The sequence below is a fragment of the Pelophylax lessonae genome, assembly GCF_965119305.1.
Source record: "Pelophylax lessonae genome assembly, chromosome: 8".
In the NCBI taxonomy this organism is placed as follows: domain Eukaryota; kingdom Metazoa; phylum Chordata; class Amphibia; order Anura; family Ranidae; genus Pelophylax; species Pelophylax lessonae.
Genome location: NC_138775.1, coordinates 141,901,050 through 141,916,581, shown reverse-complemented (window position 1 = coordinate 141,916,581; position 15,532 = coordinate 141,901,050). Strand labels below are relative to the sequence as shown.

The window sequence follows — 15,532 nt, the reverse complement described above, 5'->3', positions numbered from 1 at the left end:
AAGTCAGGCCCGCAGGTTACTATTATGGCTCCACAGGTAATTTGGAAAAATCTATTGTTGGGCCCGTGAATCCCCAAGCGCCGCTCAGGACCCCTGGGATCTCTGGATCTTTCAATGCCTCAGGACTGCACGTATGCCATATTAGTTCTTTTACCATTAATTTTATACAACCTCTTATATGTGCTACTGTTTTGAATGACTTATACTCAAAATGATGGTCCATCCCAGCTCGCTGCATCAAATTCTGTTTCTTGTGAATACACTATTGTTAACACCACCCCGCCTGCCCCCGCCAGCTTTATATCCTTTGCTCAACATGACCTCAGACTTAGTCCGATTAGGGAGGACTAAAAAACACAAATAAATTGGGCGCTAGTATGATAGGACCAGCACCCGCTCCATGAAAATTGGCATAACATCTGGGGGTCAAGTAGCAGCTTTGCGGGAACAAAACACACCAGGAGGGATGTTCAAATGTATCAGTCATACAAGGGTTAACAACATACACGCTATATGAACAAACAGATGAGAATTACTGATGGCAGCAATAATAGTCATGAATGATGCCAATATATTAAATAGAACATTGAAAAGTTGTCAGGACAGCTATACAAGAAGCAGACACTACTCGCGCTCCCCTGCATTGGGTCACCGCACATGCCACTCACCACCAGCGGCTCTATAGCGGTTCAAGCCCTATTTTTGTCCTCCATCCCCCAGAGTCCGACATCACGTCCGGGTCCTTTTCCTGGTCAGCACTCATCGTGGGTGATCGGAGCGGCAACAGACATCGATCCTCCTATACCAGGCTTTGTGTGACCCCTTTTCCAATCTTCCCTGTCCAGGATTGAGGCATTCCGTTATCTCCTCACAGCCCGAGCAAGGCACAACTGTCCACACTGCTGCATTGTTCCTGGCTGGTTTTATGCCTTCACACATACTTGATGGTCACCAAGCTGGAGTTTTTAACCCCTTATATTGGCTTCCCCACTGAAGATCCAGCGGGGCTCATTGTACAAGGTGTACTGCTGTTTTATATATACATGGAACGGATTTTGAATAAAAACTTTTCAATGTTCTATTTACTACATTGGCATCATTCATGACTATGATTGATGCCATCATTATTCATCATCGGTGGGTTCACATAGCGCTTCTATGTGGTTAACCCTTGTGTGACTGATTAGGGAGCATGCATGCTCCGAATTGAGATGAATACATTGTAAAGTCTCAGTTAATGTCAGTTGGTCTAAATCAGTTATAAATATATTTGGACACAACATGTATACTTGGTGTTATGTTCCTGTTCATATTTTTTTTAACTTAAAAGTTCACAGACAACCTTTATTACCAATAATATGTAATGTACTTTACAATGTTCCTGACCTATTTCTGCTTCCTGTATTTTTTTTTTTTTTCATCTAGCCTTCAGATATGAAAGGCAGAGGGATTTTTAGCACCTATTTAGATATGTCATTCATGTGACGAAATGAAAAATAGATCGTTTGCAAAAAATAGTTAAATTGCATTTAATTATAATGGTCCAAAGAATGTCAGGCAAAATGGTCGGCCCTCACGCATGTTCACTTCATCAAATCTGGCCCTCTTTGAAAAAAGTTTGGACACCCCTGACCTAAGAGGCCTTAAACTGCCTGTGTGCATAAGGACTTAAACTTCCATTGGGGACACTTGTTCCAGTGACAATTTTCTTCGAAGTAAGAATTCTCCTTTATAGTTTCCTCGCTTCATGTTGAACCTCTATAAAACTAAATTTAATCAACCCCCCCCCCCCCCTCCCAACAGGAAAATAAAAAAATGTAAAACCCCCAGAAAATGGCTTTAACCCTTCTCTATTTAAAACTACAATAAATGTTTGACTATACATATACAAGGAATTAAAAAGTGATGGGGATACCATTTCTGAGATTTTGAAAATGCTACTTTGCTTGACTGTTGTGCCCATTAGGTTCTATGCTTTTAAAGACCCAGGACATGTAGCCAGGAAAGTCAGAAGTTTATATCTGCAGGCTTTGTCTGGGTTATGGACTTAAAGGATAAGTTCAATTCTGGAACATTTTACATGGGCCACCGTTTAAAGGGGGGGGGGGGGGGACATGTCACATGTTCCAGCATCTGCACCTTCTTTCCTGTGAATGAATGCCTAAAGTACCGTCAGCCGTTGTGGCTGGCAGTTTTCAATGAGTTGCGAGGGCACTGGTAAGCATCCTCATAGTCCAATGAGGTTCCTGCTCTCAGGTAACTGCCCGCAAATTTCTCTTTAGAAAAATTTACACACACACACTATATATATATATATATATATACATACACACACACACACACACACACACACACACACACACACACAGTATTTCACAAAAGTGAGTACACACCTCATATTTTTGTAAATATTTTCTTTTATCTTTTCATGTGACATCACTGAAGAAATGACAGTTTGCTACAATGTAAAAGGAGTGAGTGTACAGCTTGTATAACGTGTATATTTGCTGTCCCATGCTTATTTATCATTAGGGATGGAGACTCAATTGCACGAGTCTCATTTAAAGTCCCACCTTCCTCTTCTTTCCTTCCAATATCCCTTTCCCTCCCCTTTTTCCTTTTGTCCCTTTAATATATTTATATATATATATATATATATATATATATATATATATATATATATATATAAACACTGAAGAAATGGCACTTTGCTACAATGGAAAGTAGTGAGTGTACCGCTTGAATAACTGTAAATTTGCTGTCCCCTCAAAATAATTCAGCCACTAATGTCTAAACCACTGACTAAATGTGAGGGGTGGACTGAGTGTGTGTATTATATACACACATATATACATACACACACACACACACACACAGGAATAGTTTTACAGGTGAAGGCCAATTACTTTTTTCCTACTCTTTTTTACTGTTTTTCACTTGTTTTGCATTTGGCTCGGGTCACTACTGGCAGCATAAGGTGATTCCCTGTGTGCGTAAGCAGGGGTATCTCCCGAGGATTCTAAAAGAGAGGCTTCTGGACAACTGAAAGCACCAAATTGAGATCCCAAGATGGCAACGGAGCCCGCACTGGAGGAACCAAATGTCAGACAACCTGAAGAAAGGTACGCACCAGGGAGTGTATGGCCAAAGATCATTGGAAGAAGACCACCAAAGCAGACACCTGGCCCTTGATGGTACTCAAAGTAATTTTCTGTTCAATTTCCCCCCCCCCCCCCCCCTGTTGACGGTAGGTCAAGGATCTGAGCCACTCAGAAGGAGCGAGCATGAATCCTAAGTGACCTGGCACTAGCCTAAGAATGGGGGAACCTGGCAACATGAGATCCAAAGTCCATGTGTGTTAATGTCACGAAAACGGTGGAAGAGCACCTAAAATGTAAGTCCCATTTAAACACAAATGATGCTTACCTGTGACCAAAAGTATAAATAGTATATTTTCCACCTTTTCAGTCAAATGAGAAATTCCCAGTATTTTTTCCCACTCACATCGCATACAAAAACCATTTAAAAAATCCTAGCCATTTGTTTCTTTGATACATAGCAACATCTGTTTAGAATAACTTTCAATGTGCCAACAGGGGACAGTTTTTTTTTTTTTTCTTAATGACATAAAATGTACTACCCAAGTCTTGAGACCTTTAACCCACTGTTAGGACAGACCGTGTGCACATTCACAATAATGAAGATCTTCCAGCACAGTACAGACAGGGTTAATCATAGCAAATATAACTCCATGGTCCACACCTTAACATTACAAAGATGGGATTCTTTAAGGTTTTCAGCGAGCAGAAATAAGAAAGTAGCAAATATTTTTTTTTTTTTTTTTTTTACCACAACCAACATATATTACCTTTAGGAGGTTTCTAAACAGTTCTAGTTTATTTTTTTTTTTTTATGTTATGCTATGTTAATGGGAACATAACTCTAAAGTAGGCGTTATCCCAATTTGTCTGTAAATGTGGAAACACACTTTTTTCCAATAAGAAAATTGACTACTTTTGACCTCTCAGAACACTTAGCATTTTGAGCTTTAGAAAGAGCGCTATATTATGCAAAAATATAGGAAACAGCATCTTCTGGGCAAAGAAAAAGAACAAAAATCTCACGATTCAGTGATCAATCTAGACAAATCATTTTACCAATTCAACCATAGAAACAACAAGGATGGGACTACGCCCTTATGACCATCCAAACAACTTGAGAGATCTGAACCCAATGTTGTGGTTCAGACAAAAATTGGAGATCGGTAAAAAATAAAAGTTCAGCCTACCTTAGATCCTCTTTCATTAAATATGATTTCTACGTCGAGAATTTTGCCAAATTGCTAAAACAGAAAAATACTATTAGTTGATGGAAATAACTACAAACAAGTGGCTAGAAATATAATAAGGTTTATTTTTTCTTTAATTGCATTTTTTTTTTTCTTCTTAACAGCAACTACAAAATAACTTTTATGCACAGAGTGGCAAAGCAACAGACAGAGGATTGGCTGCTTTTTAGCATTGCTACTAATCAAAAGACTAAGTCAACGGAAATGGAAGGAACAACCAGATATTTACTGATCTTGACAAGCTGAATGATGGGGAAACTTCTGTAACTCGGTACAGAACATACTTTAAATATACAGAAAGAAAAAAATGTGTTTAATGACACCCATACAAGTACCAATACCCTGAATTCTTAAGTAAATGTACGTGTGATATCTGTGATGTTGGAAACCCATGTTACACTCTGCTTGCATCTTCGCCTTTAAATTTAAAAAGCCTATGTAGTGTGATTGCATACCAGATCACACATCACAGCTGTTGGTAAATCTAAAAGCTTGTACTAGGACTTGTAACATGTGGCCAACTTTAACCGCATGCTTGCTTACTGGGGCAATTTTGAAATTTTTCAAATCCAGGTTAAAAGATGCAATTTGGCTAGAAAATGACTTAGAACCCCCAAACTTAATTTTCTTAAAGCGGAGGCCCTGGAAAATAGTGGCTGTTGCAATCTTTTTATGTCACATGTTATTTGCGTAGCTGTTTAACTATTTCCATACCGCAGTTTGTCATATGAAGTCCTGGTCTGAGTGGAGATATCTGAATGATGGGTGCAGCTGCAGGCATCTTTTTTTTTTTTTTTTTTTCAATCGGCAATTCCTTGCACCATAACAACAATCACAGCGGCTGTTCAGCCGCTTGATTATGCCTACAGGTAGCGGGAGGGGACGTTCCCCCGCCCGCTGCCCTCAGGTGCTTCTACCAGCTCACCCGTGTGATCGGCGAACAAGAGAAGGAATCCGCCAGAGGCAGTTCACCATAGGGAATACAGAGGGCCAGTTTGTACTCAGCAGTCTCTGACTCTTGGAGGCCCAGGCGCAACGTTTTGACGTCATGTCTGGCCTGGTAGTTGTAAATACTGCTGTAATTTCGGCTGGAAATCGGAGATAGTGTTTTTTTTATTTTTTTTTTTATTTCAGGCTTTCTAGCCTGGAGGAGATATCTGGGGTCTTATTGACCCCAGATCTCCCCATAAAGGGGACCTGTCATGCCCTATTCCCCATTACAAGGGATGTTTACATTTCTTGCAATGGTAAAATAAAGTGATAAAAAAAATTAGGGAAAGCACCAAAAAAAAAAAAAAAATGTAAGTCCCCCCACGCAAAAGCGAACGCATAAGTACGTCACACCCGTATATGTAAATTGCTATCAATCCGCCCAAGTGTTGACTATAGAGATTTTTAAGTAAGTTTGGGGCCGTTTTTTAACCTCGTGCCGACCACCCAACATAGTATTACTGTGGCAGGGCGGCTTAGCTGCGCAAAACCACGTAGTATTATGCGATTTTGTGCACGAGGTCCCGGCGGTGCGCGCGCGCCGCGCTCCCACTGCGTTTAGATACAGCGGGAGGCGGTCCGCGGGAGGCGGGCCGCGGCGATCAGAGAAACTGACAGAAGACACGCCTGCTTATGTAAACAAAGCAGGCAAGTCTTCTGTCAGACAGGCAGGGAAAGATCGGGAGTTTCAGCTAAGCTGAAACTTCGATCTCTGTGCCTGTCACAGAACCTCCCCCCACAATAAACAAGCATATTCAGGCATACATTAACCCCTATGATCACCCACAGTATTAACCCCTTCCCTGCCAGTGTCATTTATACAGTAAACAGAAAAAGCAGCGCCAGCTTAGTGAAGCATAAGGTTTATTAATACAAAAAACACGTAGTAACTTACTTTTAGGTAAGTAAGTGCCGGTACGGTAGGTGAATGGGATCATCCATCTTCTTGTCCTGGATACCGTTGCAGAAAGGAGGGGTGCGGGGTGCGTGGAGGCTGTTGTCTGGCAGCCTGTCTGATGGTGCTGTGGTGGTGGAGGACTCTCAGTGGGGCTCCTAGGTGCCTAATAAAGAAGCACGGATGATCCGAAAGCTAGCAACGCCCATCTTTCCCTCCGCCTCACAGGAAGTGAGGTTGGGCTGACAGCAAGTAGGAAGTGGAGCCCCACTGAGAGTCCTCCACCACCACAGCACCATCAGACAGGCTGCCAGACAACAGCCTCCACGCACCACCGGCACCCCGCACCCCTCCTTTCTGCAACAGTATCCAGGCAAGAAGATGGATGATCCCATTCACCTACCGTACCGACCTTTACTTACCTAAGTTACTACGTGTTTTTTGTATTAATAAACCTTATGCTTCACTAAGCTGGCGCTGCTTTCTTTGTTTATTCTCCTCAGAGCCTCTCATAGCTCCAGCTGGCTGCTGCTTTTCGTGGGCCCCCTCCCCTCTTCCACCTCATCCTTTTTTATATTTTCTACCCATTTTTTACTTTCCTCATGGTATGCCACCCACTAACATCAGAGAGCGCATGTAATCATTGACTTCATTTATACAGTAACAGTGCATAATATTTAGCACTGATTACTGTATTGTCACTGTTCCCCAAAAAGTGTCAAAAATGTCAGTTAGGGGTCCGATCTGCCTGCCGCAATGTCGCAGTCCCGCTAAAAAAAAAAAAAAAACGCTGATCGCCGCCATTACTGATAATAAAAACAAAAAAATAAAGTCCAAAAAATCTTTTCCGTAGTTTGTAAACGCTATAACTTGTGTGCAAACCAATTAAAATACGCTTTTTGGGATTTTTTTTATTTTACCAAAAATATGTAGCAGAATACATATTGGCCTAAACTGATAAAATAATTTTTAAAAATTTTTTATTGGGAATGTTTTATAGCAAAAAGTAAAAAAATTGAGTTTTTTTTTTTTTTTAAATTGTCGCTCTTTTTTTGTTTATAGCGCAAAATCTCAAAACCTCTCTCTATAGATTTGTGTTTACCGAGATTCTCATTTAAAAACATTCACCATATGGAGAAGACCCTTCGGGAGGATAAACTGAGTATCCATATTTAGATCACGGAGATCTTACAATCCTACTTAGACCTCTGCTTACCATACGGTAAGAGGTCAACATCATCTGGCGAGTCTGAATTTTCTGCCATTTCTCCAACACAGAGGGTGTGCCACCATCACTACAATCAAAGAAATATTGCACTTTGCAGTTTGGGAAGAGTGTATACTTAAAGGAGGCAGCACACAGATATAGTTGGACTTTTGGACTGCATTTCCAGTTTTTGCACTTTGTTTTTTATGGTTTCTGATATATTTTTCTGTCTCTATTTATTTGCACAGAGCACTTTATTATTATTATTGATAGATTGTGTCTATTTAATTTGCACTATCTTTGATAATTTATTGGCTTTTGAACTTGTGCTGCTGATCGAATATATGATTGTGGTTAGTTTACATACATCATACAACCTCTAGTGGCTTGAAGCACCAGCAGTTTTAATGAAATTAATTTGGTTACATTTTCTTATGCTCGGTGCATTTTGAAATCACATAACTTTGCATGTATGTGCAGGGGGACGAGGGTGCTTCTAATTTTTTTTCACTTTTTTCTTCATTTAACTTTATTGCTATCACAAAGATGAACAAGCCTTGTGAAAGTTTTGGGGAGTGACAGCTGCAAATTATGGAGACTATTCAACCCCAGATATTTCTACTGCCATTTAAAGCAGCTGATCAAGCGCAGATTGCGTTTGATCAGCTGCTTTCCTGGTTGTAAAATCCAGGAAATTACAGCTTTGCAAACCAAAAGTTACAGGATAATTTGTCACAGAGGAGATGAGGGAACTTGTTCCCCCATCTCACCATCTCTCTGGTGGAATGGGAGATCAACTGAGGGCGGCTGTAGGAGGGTGGTTCCTGCTCAGCGGGGTAAAAGAGATCGGGTTTACTTTCACTTTACGTGGTTTGCAATTATTTTCATTATAGAACAGTCTGACAGTTGGTGTAACCATGCAGCAAAGGGGAAGTGTCTATACTGTTGTCAGAACCGTGCTACTCAGTGTACAGTGCCTTGAAAAAGTATTCATACCCCTTGAAATTTTCCACATTTTGTTATGTTACAACTAAAAACGTAAATATATTTTATTGGGATTGTATGTGACAGACAAACACAAAGTGGCACATAATTGTTAAGTAGAAGGAAAACAATAAATGGTTTTAAAATTTTTTTACAAGTATCTAAAGTGGTGTGCATTTGTATTCAGCCCCCTTTACTCTGATACCCCTAACTAAAATATAGTGAAACCAATTGCCTAATTAGTAAATAGAGTCCACCTGTGTGTAATTTAATTTTAGTATAAATACAGCTGTTCTGTGAAGCCCTCAGATGTTTGTTAGAGAACCTCAGTGAACAAACCGCATCATGAAGGCCAAGGAACACACCAGACAGATCAGGGATAAAGTTGTAGAACAGGGTTAGGTCATACAAAAATATCCCAAGCTTTGAACCTCTCACGGAGCACTGTTCAATCCATCTTTCGAAAATGGAAAGAGTATGGCACAACTGCAAACCTACCAAGACATGGCCTTCCACCTAAACTGACAGACCGGGCAAGGAGAGCATTATTCAGAGAAGCAGCCAAGAGGACCATGGTAACTCTGGAGAATCTGCAGAGATCCACAGCTCAGGTGTGTGAATCTGTCCACAGGACATCCATTAGTGATGCACTCCAGAAATCTGGCCTTTATAGAACTGGGGTAAGAAGAAAACCAATGTTGAACGAAGGCCATAAGATGTCCTGTTTGCTAGAAACCGTGTGGGGGACACAGCAAACATGTGGAAGAAGGTGCTCTGGTCAGATGAGACCAAAATTGAACTTTTTGTCCTAAACACAGAACACAGTGTTGCGGAAAACTAACACTGCACATCACCCTGAACACACCATCCCCACTGTGAAATAGTAGTGGTAGCATCATGTTGTGGGGATGCTTTTCTTTAGCAGGGACAGGGAAGCTGGTCAGAGTTGATGGGAAGATGGATGGAGCCAAATACAGGGCAATCTTAGAAGAAAACCTGCTAAGATTCTGCAAAAGACTTGAGACTGGGAGGAAGTTCACCTTCCAGCAGGACAACAACCCTAAACATACAGCCAGATTTACATGGAATGGTTTAGATCAAAACCTATGCATGCGTTAGAATGGCCCAGTCAAAGTCCAGACCCAAATCCAATTGTCAATCTGTGGCTAGACTTGAAAATTGCTGTTCACAGAAGCGCTCCATCCAATCTAACAGAGCTTAAACTATTTTGCAAAGAAGCATAGGCAAAACTTTCACTCTTGATGTGCAAAGCTGGTGGAGACAAACCCAAAAAGATTTGCAGCTGTAATTGTAGAGAAAGGTGGTTCTACAAAGTATTGACTCCGGGGGGCTGAATACAAATGCGTGCCACACTTTTCAGATTTTTGGAAAACATTTGGAATACCATTTTTCCTCTTCACAAATATGTGCCAGTTTGTGTTGGTCTATCACATAAAATCTCAATAAAATAAAATTTACGTTTTTAGTTGCAACATGACAAAATGTGGAAAATTTCAAGGGGTGTGAATACTTTTTCAAGGCACTGTATGTAAGGCTACTACAGCTAATGCTATTACAGTCTATTAGACCAGCCCCAGCGGCTAGACCACTCAGTAATGGAAATAATTTGTATAGGTTAGCGTGTCCTGAACTAAATTAAAGTTAAAGTAAACCTAGAATTATTTTTCATACACACATATAAAAGCGGGAAAACTTTAAAATAAAATAATTCTTCAGAATATAGTGTCCACAACACTTCAGACAGATGAGCGGGACTTACAAATTATTTTAGATTTAGGATCTGAGTAACTGTGTTGAGGAAATTGAATGTAAAACCAGCCACACATTATAAATGTACTGTGCAATCTAGGTTCAGAGCAAACCAAGTTGAAGTCTAAAGAGACCGTATAGTAATTGATCATAACGTTCCTGACGTACTTTGTTTACACATCTTTTTAAAAATCAAACAATGTGAATGCTTTAGCATTCTCAAAATTCAAAGTAGTACTAAAGTCAAAAATGTACCTTAATTACCTCTTTGCATTATTGTAAAAAGACTCCCTACCAACTGTCTCAGAGAAACTGAGGGCAGTGGATCCATAGGCTACTGCTGCCATCAGTTGAACTCTGGGAGAGCATGGCTGTCCACCTCTGTGTGTCAATGGATGCACACAGCTTAGCACATGACCCAATGGAAGTACAAGTACCTCTTAAGCACTTGGCTTGCTACTGGGAGGTACCTAAAGGGGAAAAGGAGCCTCTGGAACCAACAAGGAATGATGAGGAAGGAAGCAATGTTTCTGTGCAATATAACATTTTAAATTTGAGATGCCTAAAATGGAAATGGAATATGTCTCAATACAAACCAGACTTTATGCAGAAAAAGAAAGAAAAAAAAAAAGAAAAAGCATTTGACATTCTTGAAATACTCAATTTCTAGATTTCTTTGTTTCTCATTCATCCTACTACCACTAAAGCAGGCCATACACAGTGCAAATTTCTTGGTTGCAGGATAGAAATTTGCACGATTCCCCCATCAACACAGGCAGTGTTGAGAGAGGAATTAGTTTGCTTCACCTGGCAGGGGCAGGAGGAGGAAGACTTCCCCGCTGGAAGATTTTGATTATTGCTAGTGGCTATAGAAGACACTAGCGATAATCACAGGAGAATCCATCTGATAGTACCCAAGTTGATTGATCGGCATTGATACATTTGGCGTGCCAATTAACGGTTCGAATCTCAGCAAGTTCCTGCTGAACCAGCCGAGATTCGAACGATTTATGGCCGGCCTAAGGCACCATTCACACTTTTAAATGGGCTGTTAGTGATTAGATAAGCGAGACCAAGCTTTTTATTTAAGGGTTCTGTAATAAGTGCAGGAAAACAATGTTACAGTTCTGCAGACAAACATAACTAAACTGACTCACCCCAAACATCTGACGGAGATCAGGGTCTCTAAAGCGAAATGGTATATTGGAAACGTGAAGCCTTTTAGGGGTTGGTTTGGTTTCCGTGCTTTCAGTGCTCTGGGTTTGTGGTTGCTGCCCTTCTGTCTGAGATCCATCTGTCTGTATGTAAAAAAAGCAAAACCGCAACAGTTATGGCATTTAACAAAAGAAGACTCAGAATTTCAAAGGTTACCAGAACTTAGTTGAGATATGCACCTGAACGTTTAGGCTTACATAAATGAGGATCTTTTTCCTGATTTGTCATTCATATATAACAGTGTTATTTTTTTAAAAATGTTTTTACCATTAAAAACCGTAAATAAAAAAAAACAAATAAAAAAACTCTCGTTAGAAGACTAAGTCAATTTGTTTTCATGTCTGCCTATGACTCTGCTGGGTCGATTTTCTTTCACTTCCTTACCCTGTGATACAAGGGCAAAAAAAAAAAAGGAGAGAGGCAAGAGCTGCCACTGGGAGGGGAAGATACAAAGAAATATACAAAATGTCACTACTGACTTGTCAAGACTGGTTGCATGGCTGCAACACTGGTTCACCACTTCACCAAAAAAAAAAAACAATTGTGGTATAGAAAAGCCCTGATGGTGTAGGGAGTAATTTTTGGTTAAACAAAATAAAATCACTTCAAGCGGTCTTAAGCACTGTACATTTTCTCTGCTCTTGTCGGGATCCTTTAGTTACTTTCATGCGATATGTATTTTGGTTGGGTATCCTATGTATATTTTGGCACTTCCCATTTTTCTTACGATATGCGTCGTATGGTATATCTCAGTTGGATTACCACCGTTTTGTAGTATCTTTGAGCTGAATATATCAATTTTAACATTTATTGCTTTCACCCCTTTTAGGAAAACAACGTGGTTCTTTTATTCATTTTTTTTTAATAGTTATTTGATGGCTGTGATTACTGATAGGACTTTAGATTGTGTCGTTTTGGTGCAATTTGTGAATGCATCTAATACAGCCCATGGTCAGGAGATATTTTCATAAATTTTGCATATTTTTGTAAAACATTTTTATTAATTGGAGTATATGTAGCACTTGTATAGTCTTTGAGGGAACTATGTATAACTCTTGTATATAAAGTTGTTTAATAGGGAGAGAAAGGCATCCTGGTACAGCACCTAGTGTGGGAACAAACTTCTTTCAGCAATCCTGATCACTCCCCAAATTGCATCCCATTTGCCATGGTGGAGAGGAGCAGAGCACACAGCTTCATGTTGGCTTACCTGGTGCAGAGGCAGGTGGCTGCTCTGCTCAAACACAGCCTTAGGCCCCTTTCTCATGGGGCAAACTCCTTTAAGCGGATCGGCCTGTTTTTCTGCACCATATTTTGTTTGCACACTTTCTTTATTGCTGGCTTTATTATGTAACTTTTTTTTTTAAATTGAGTTATGGAGTAGAAGATTGGGCATGGTATGAATTGGCCCGCAAACATTAATTGCAAAGAATGTGCTGCGTGTTCCTACACGATTCACATGCGGTGCGATTACAGCCCATTCATTTTTGCATTACTGTTTAAAAACGCACTGCAACTGGATCACATGGTACAAAAGCACTGCGCGTTCTTGTACGATGTGCCTACATGGTGTGAACCGGCCCTGGAGGATAATGAAAGTCTCTGCTTTTAAGATTTCCTCTAAATGCCTGTCACAATAATACAGGTAATTAGGACAGGAGGTGGGATAAGTCTCCCCAAAGGGGGCACGTGCAAACACCAGATACGAAATTCTAGCACTTCCGAAATAGGCGTCAGATGATTTAAATTACTGCCTTTAGTCTGCCCTGATTCTGATCTACTGTATCAGATTAGGCACACATGCCAATAATCAGATGAAAACTGTCGGTCCGGCAGGAACCGGACGACTTTCGGCCTGTGTGTACAGTTCAGTCTCGGTCTCACTACTGGCTTCTGTCGAATGGCTTGTCGCACTGATCAGTTTGTTCTGGTGATGGGGTGGTTCACCCATCAAAACACCCTAGCAGAGCGGGGGAAGATCACAGCCCTAACATTGCTGTGTTAGTACAGCAGTTTTTTTTTCCGTTCAGCCCACTGTGTGTGTACCCTGCATTACACAGTGAATTTTCAACCTATAACATTTTCTACACTCAAGCCTGATCGTTTCTGAAACATGCATACTGCTGTGGACATCAGGGAAAAAAGAAAAAAAAAAGAAAAATGTAAACACACTATAAAGAGATACAGAGATAGCTATAGCACATTAACACACCGTGTTGGAAGCACTAGCTGTGCTGGTGGCTGGGGTGTTATGCTCTGTGAGACTCTGCCCTCCTCCATAGAGTGGAAGTCCGTGATCAGTGGATGGAGCCGCATACTCCTGTGTGTGTTGATTTCCGTAATCTGTAGACAAACCGTTTTGAGGTGGTGGAGGGAAAGGAATAGCAGCAAATGGTTGAACCATGGTGTCAGGAGTGGCTGTCGGCTCCTGGTTACCCTAAAGAAAATCATAAAATTAGATTTAAATAAAATTGCAAATTTGCCAACAGTAAATATAGAGAACAAGACCTTTTCAGAAAACGTTAACACTTTAAACATGTCAAATATGATGTAGTTTTTTCAACATTTGCAAGACTCATTTTACTTCTTACTTGGTTACAGCCATTACAAGCCACACTAAACCTGTGGATTAAAATATCAAAAATGTAAAAGGTAATATTTCTCCCTTTACATGGCTGATTTTCTATCATCTAAAAACAGTATAGAAAATAGTTTACCGAACTCCAAGCTGAAGCAATTTTTCTTAATCACCTCAATACTGGGCACTTTCACCCCCTCCCTTCCCAGATCAATTTTCAGCTTTCAGTGTTCTCGCACTTTGAATGACAAAATGCTACACTGTACTCAAATGAAACTTTAATCATTTTGTTCACACAAATAGCTTTTTTTGGTGATATTTATTAACCACTGGGTTTTTTTTATTCTTTGCAATATAAGCGAAAAAGAGTGAAAATTTTGAAAAAAAAAACAATATTTTCTACTTGGTTTTAAAAGAAACCCAATAAAATCAAATTTAGGCCAGAATGTATTTTGCTACATGTCTTTGGTAAAAATAAAAATCCTGATAAGTATGATAATAGGTTTGTGTGAAAGTTATAGAGCCTACAAGCTAGGCTACGTATCATTGAAAATTGATCAATCCTGATGTACTGACACTACCTATCTCATTTCTTGAGGCCCTAAAATGTCAGGACAGTACAAATACCCCCCAAATGACCCCTTTTTGTAAAGAAGACAGTCCAAGGTATTTAGTAAGAGGCATAGTGAGGTTTTTGAAGTTGCAATTTTTGCCCACAATAGTTGGGGGGAAAAAAATCTTTATTACCCACACAAAATTGTCAAATTAACAAGTTTTTTTCTTACACATGGCATAAACTTGCAAACTTGGGGGGGACACAGGCATACCGGGATCGCTCGCATGGCCACGCGATCTCCCTCCTTCTGAAGGACATTCAGGAACGTCCACTCAGAAGGAGGAAGCTCCCACCCGGTCGTATATGTGCAGTGGCTGGGTGGGAGGAAGTCAAGTTGGCCATATATTGCTTGAAATTCGACTGGTCCAGCGGGGGCTGGCCAAATTTCGATCCATGTATGGCCAACCATGGTTTAACAGATGTCCATCTACCATCTACCGTACAACCTCCCTGTTGGAAAAAAGGCACTCGATCAGCACTGCAGGCAATAAATTACATTTTCAGCATAGAAATGGACAGGTAAACACTGCTTATATCATAGATGGGAACCAGCCAGGGTTCTTTTTTTTGTGCCGTGGCTTTTCTTGGGGAAATTTTTCAACAAGGACAGGGAATTATGGGAACAAGGAACAAGCCTTTAATTGAGAGAGGATGCTTGAAATTCTGACATTTTATTGCCATCTTCCTTCTCACTCCTCCCACCACTGCAGCGGCTGCCAGGCCTGTCACTATTCTCGGCGCAGCTGCCGCTGCACACTGTCCCCTGGACCTCCTTAACTGCTGCCCGGGTGTTTCTGGGGCTGAGTCGCTGGCCCTAGAAAGGGGTGGCAGATTGTGATGGCAGGGTCCTCTGCCGCCTGAGGGTGTGGGTTGGCATGGTGTCTGCCGCCCAGTCCCCTGAGCTAGTGTGGAAAGAGAGGGGTGATTGT

The 15,532-nt window shown here is 40.6% G+C and overlaps 1 protein-coding gene across 7 annotated transcripts in view; it reads right to left on the bottom strand.

The window, feature by feature from the left end:
- RBFOX2 (RNA binding fox-1 homolog 2) overlaps window positions 1–15,532 on the bottom strand; it is a 528,484-nt gene that overhangs the window by 144,210 nt on the left and 368,742 nt on the right. For all 7 annotated transcript variants that reach the window (XM_082266542.1, XM_082266544.1, XM_082266545.1 and 4 more), the window contains exons 2-4: window positions 13,622–13,846; window positions 11,352–11,492; window positions 4,289–4,342 (exon numbers count right to left, since the gene is read on the bottom strand). In XM_082266542.1, the coding sequence (XP_082122668.1) occupies window positions 4,289–4,342; window positions 11,352–11,492; window positions 13,622–13,846 (420 nt within the window). The remainder of the gene's footprint in view (window positions 1–4,288; window positions 4,343–11,351; window positions 11,493–13,621; window positions 13,847–15,532) is intronic.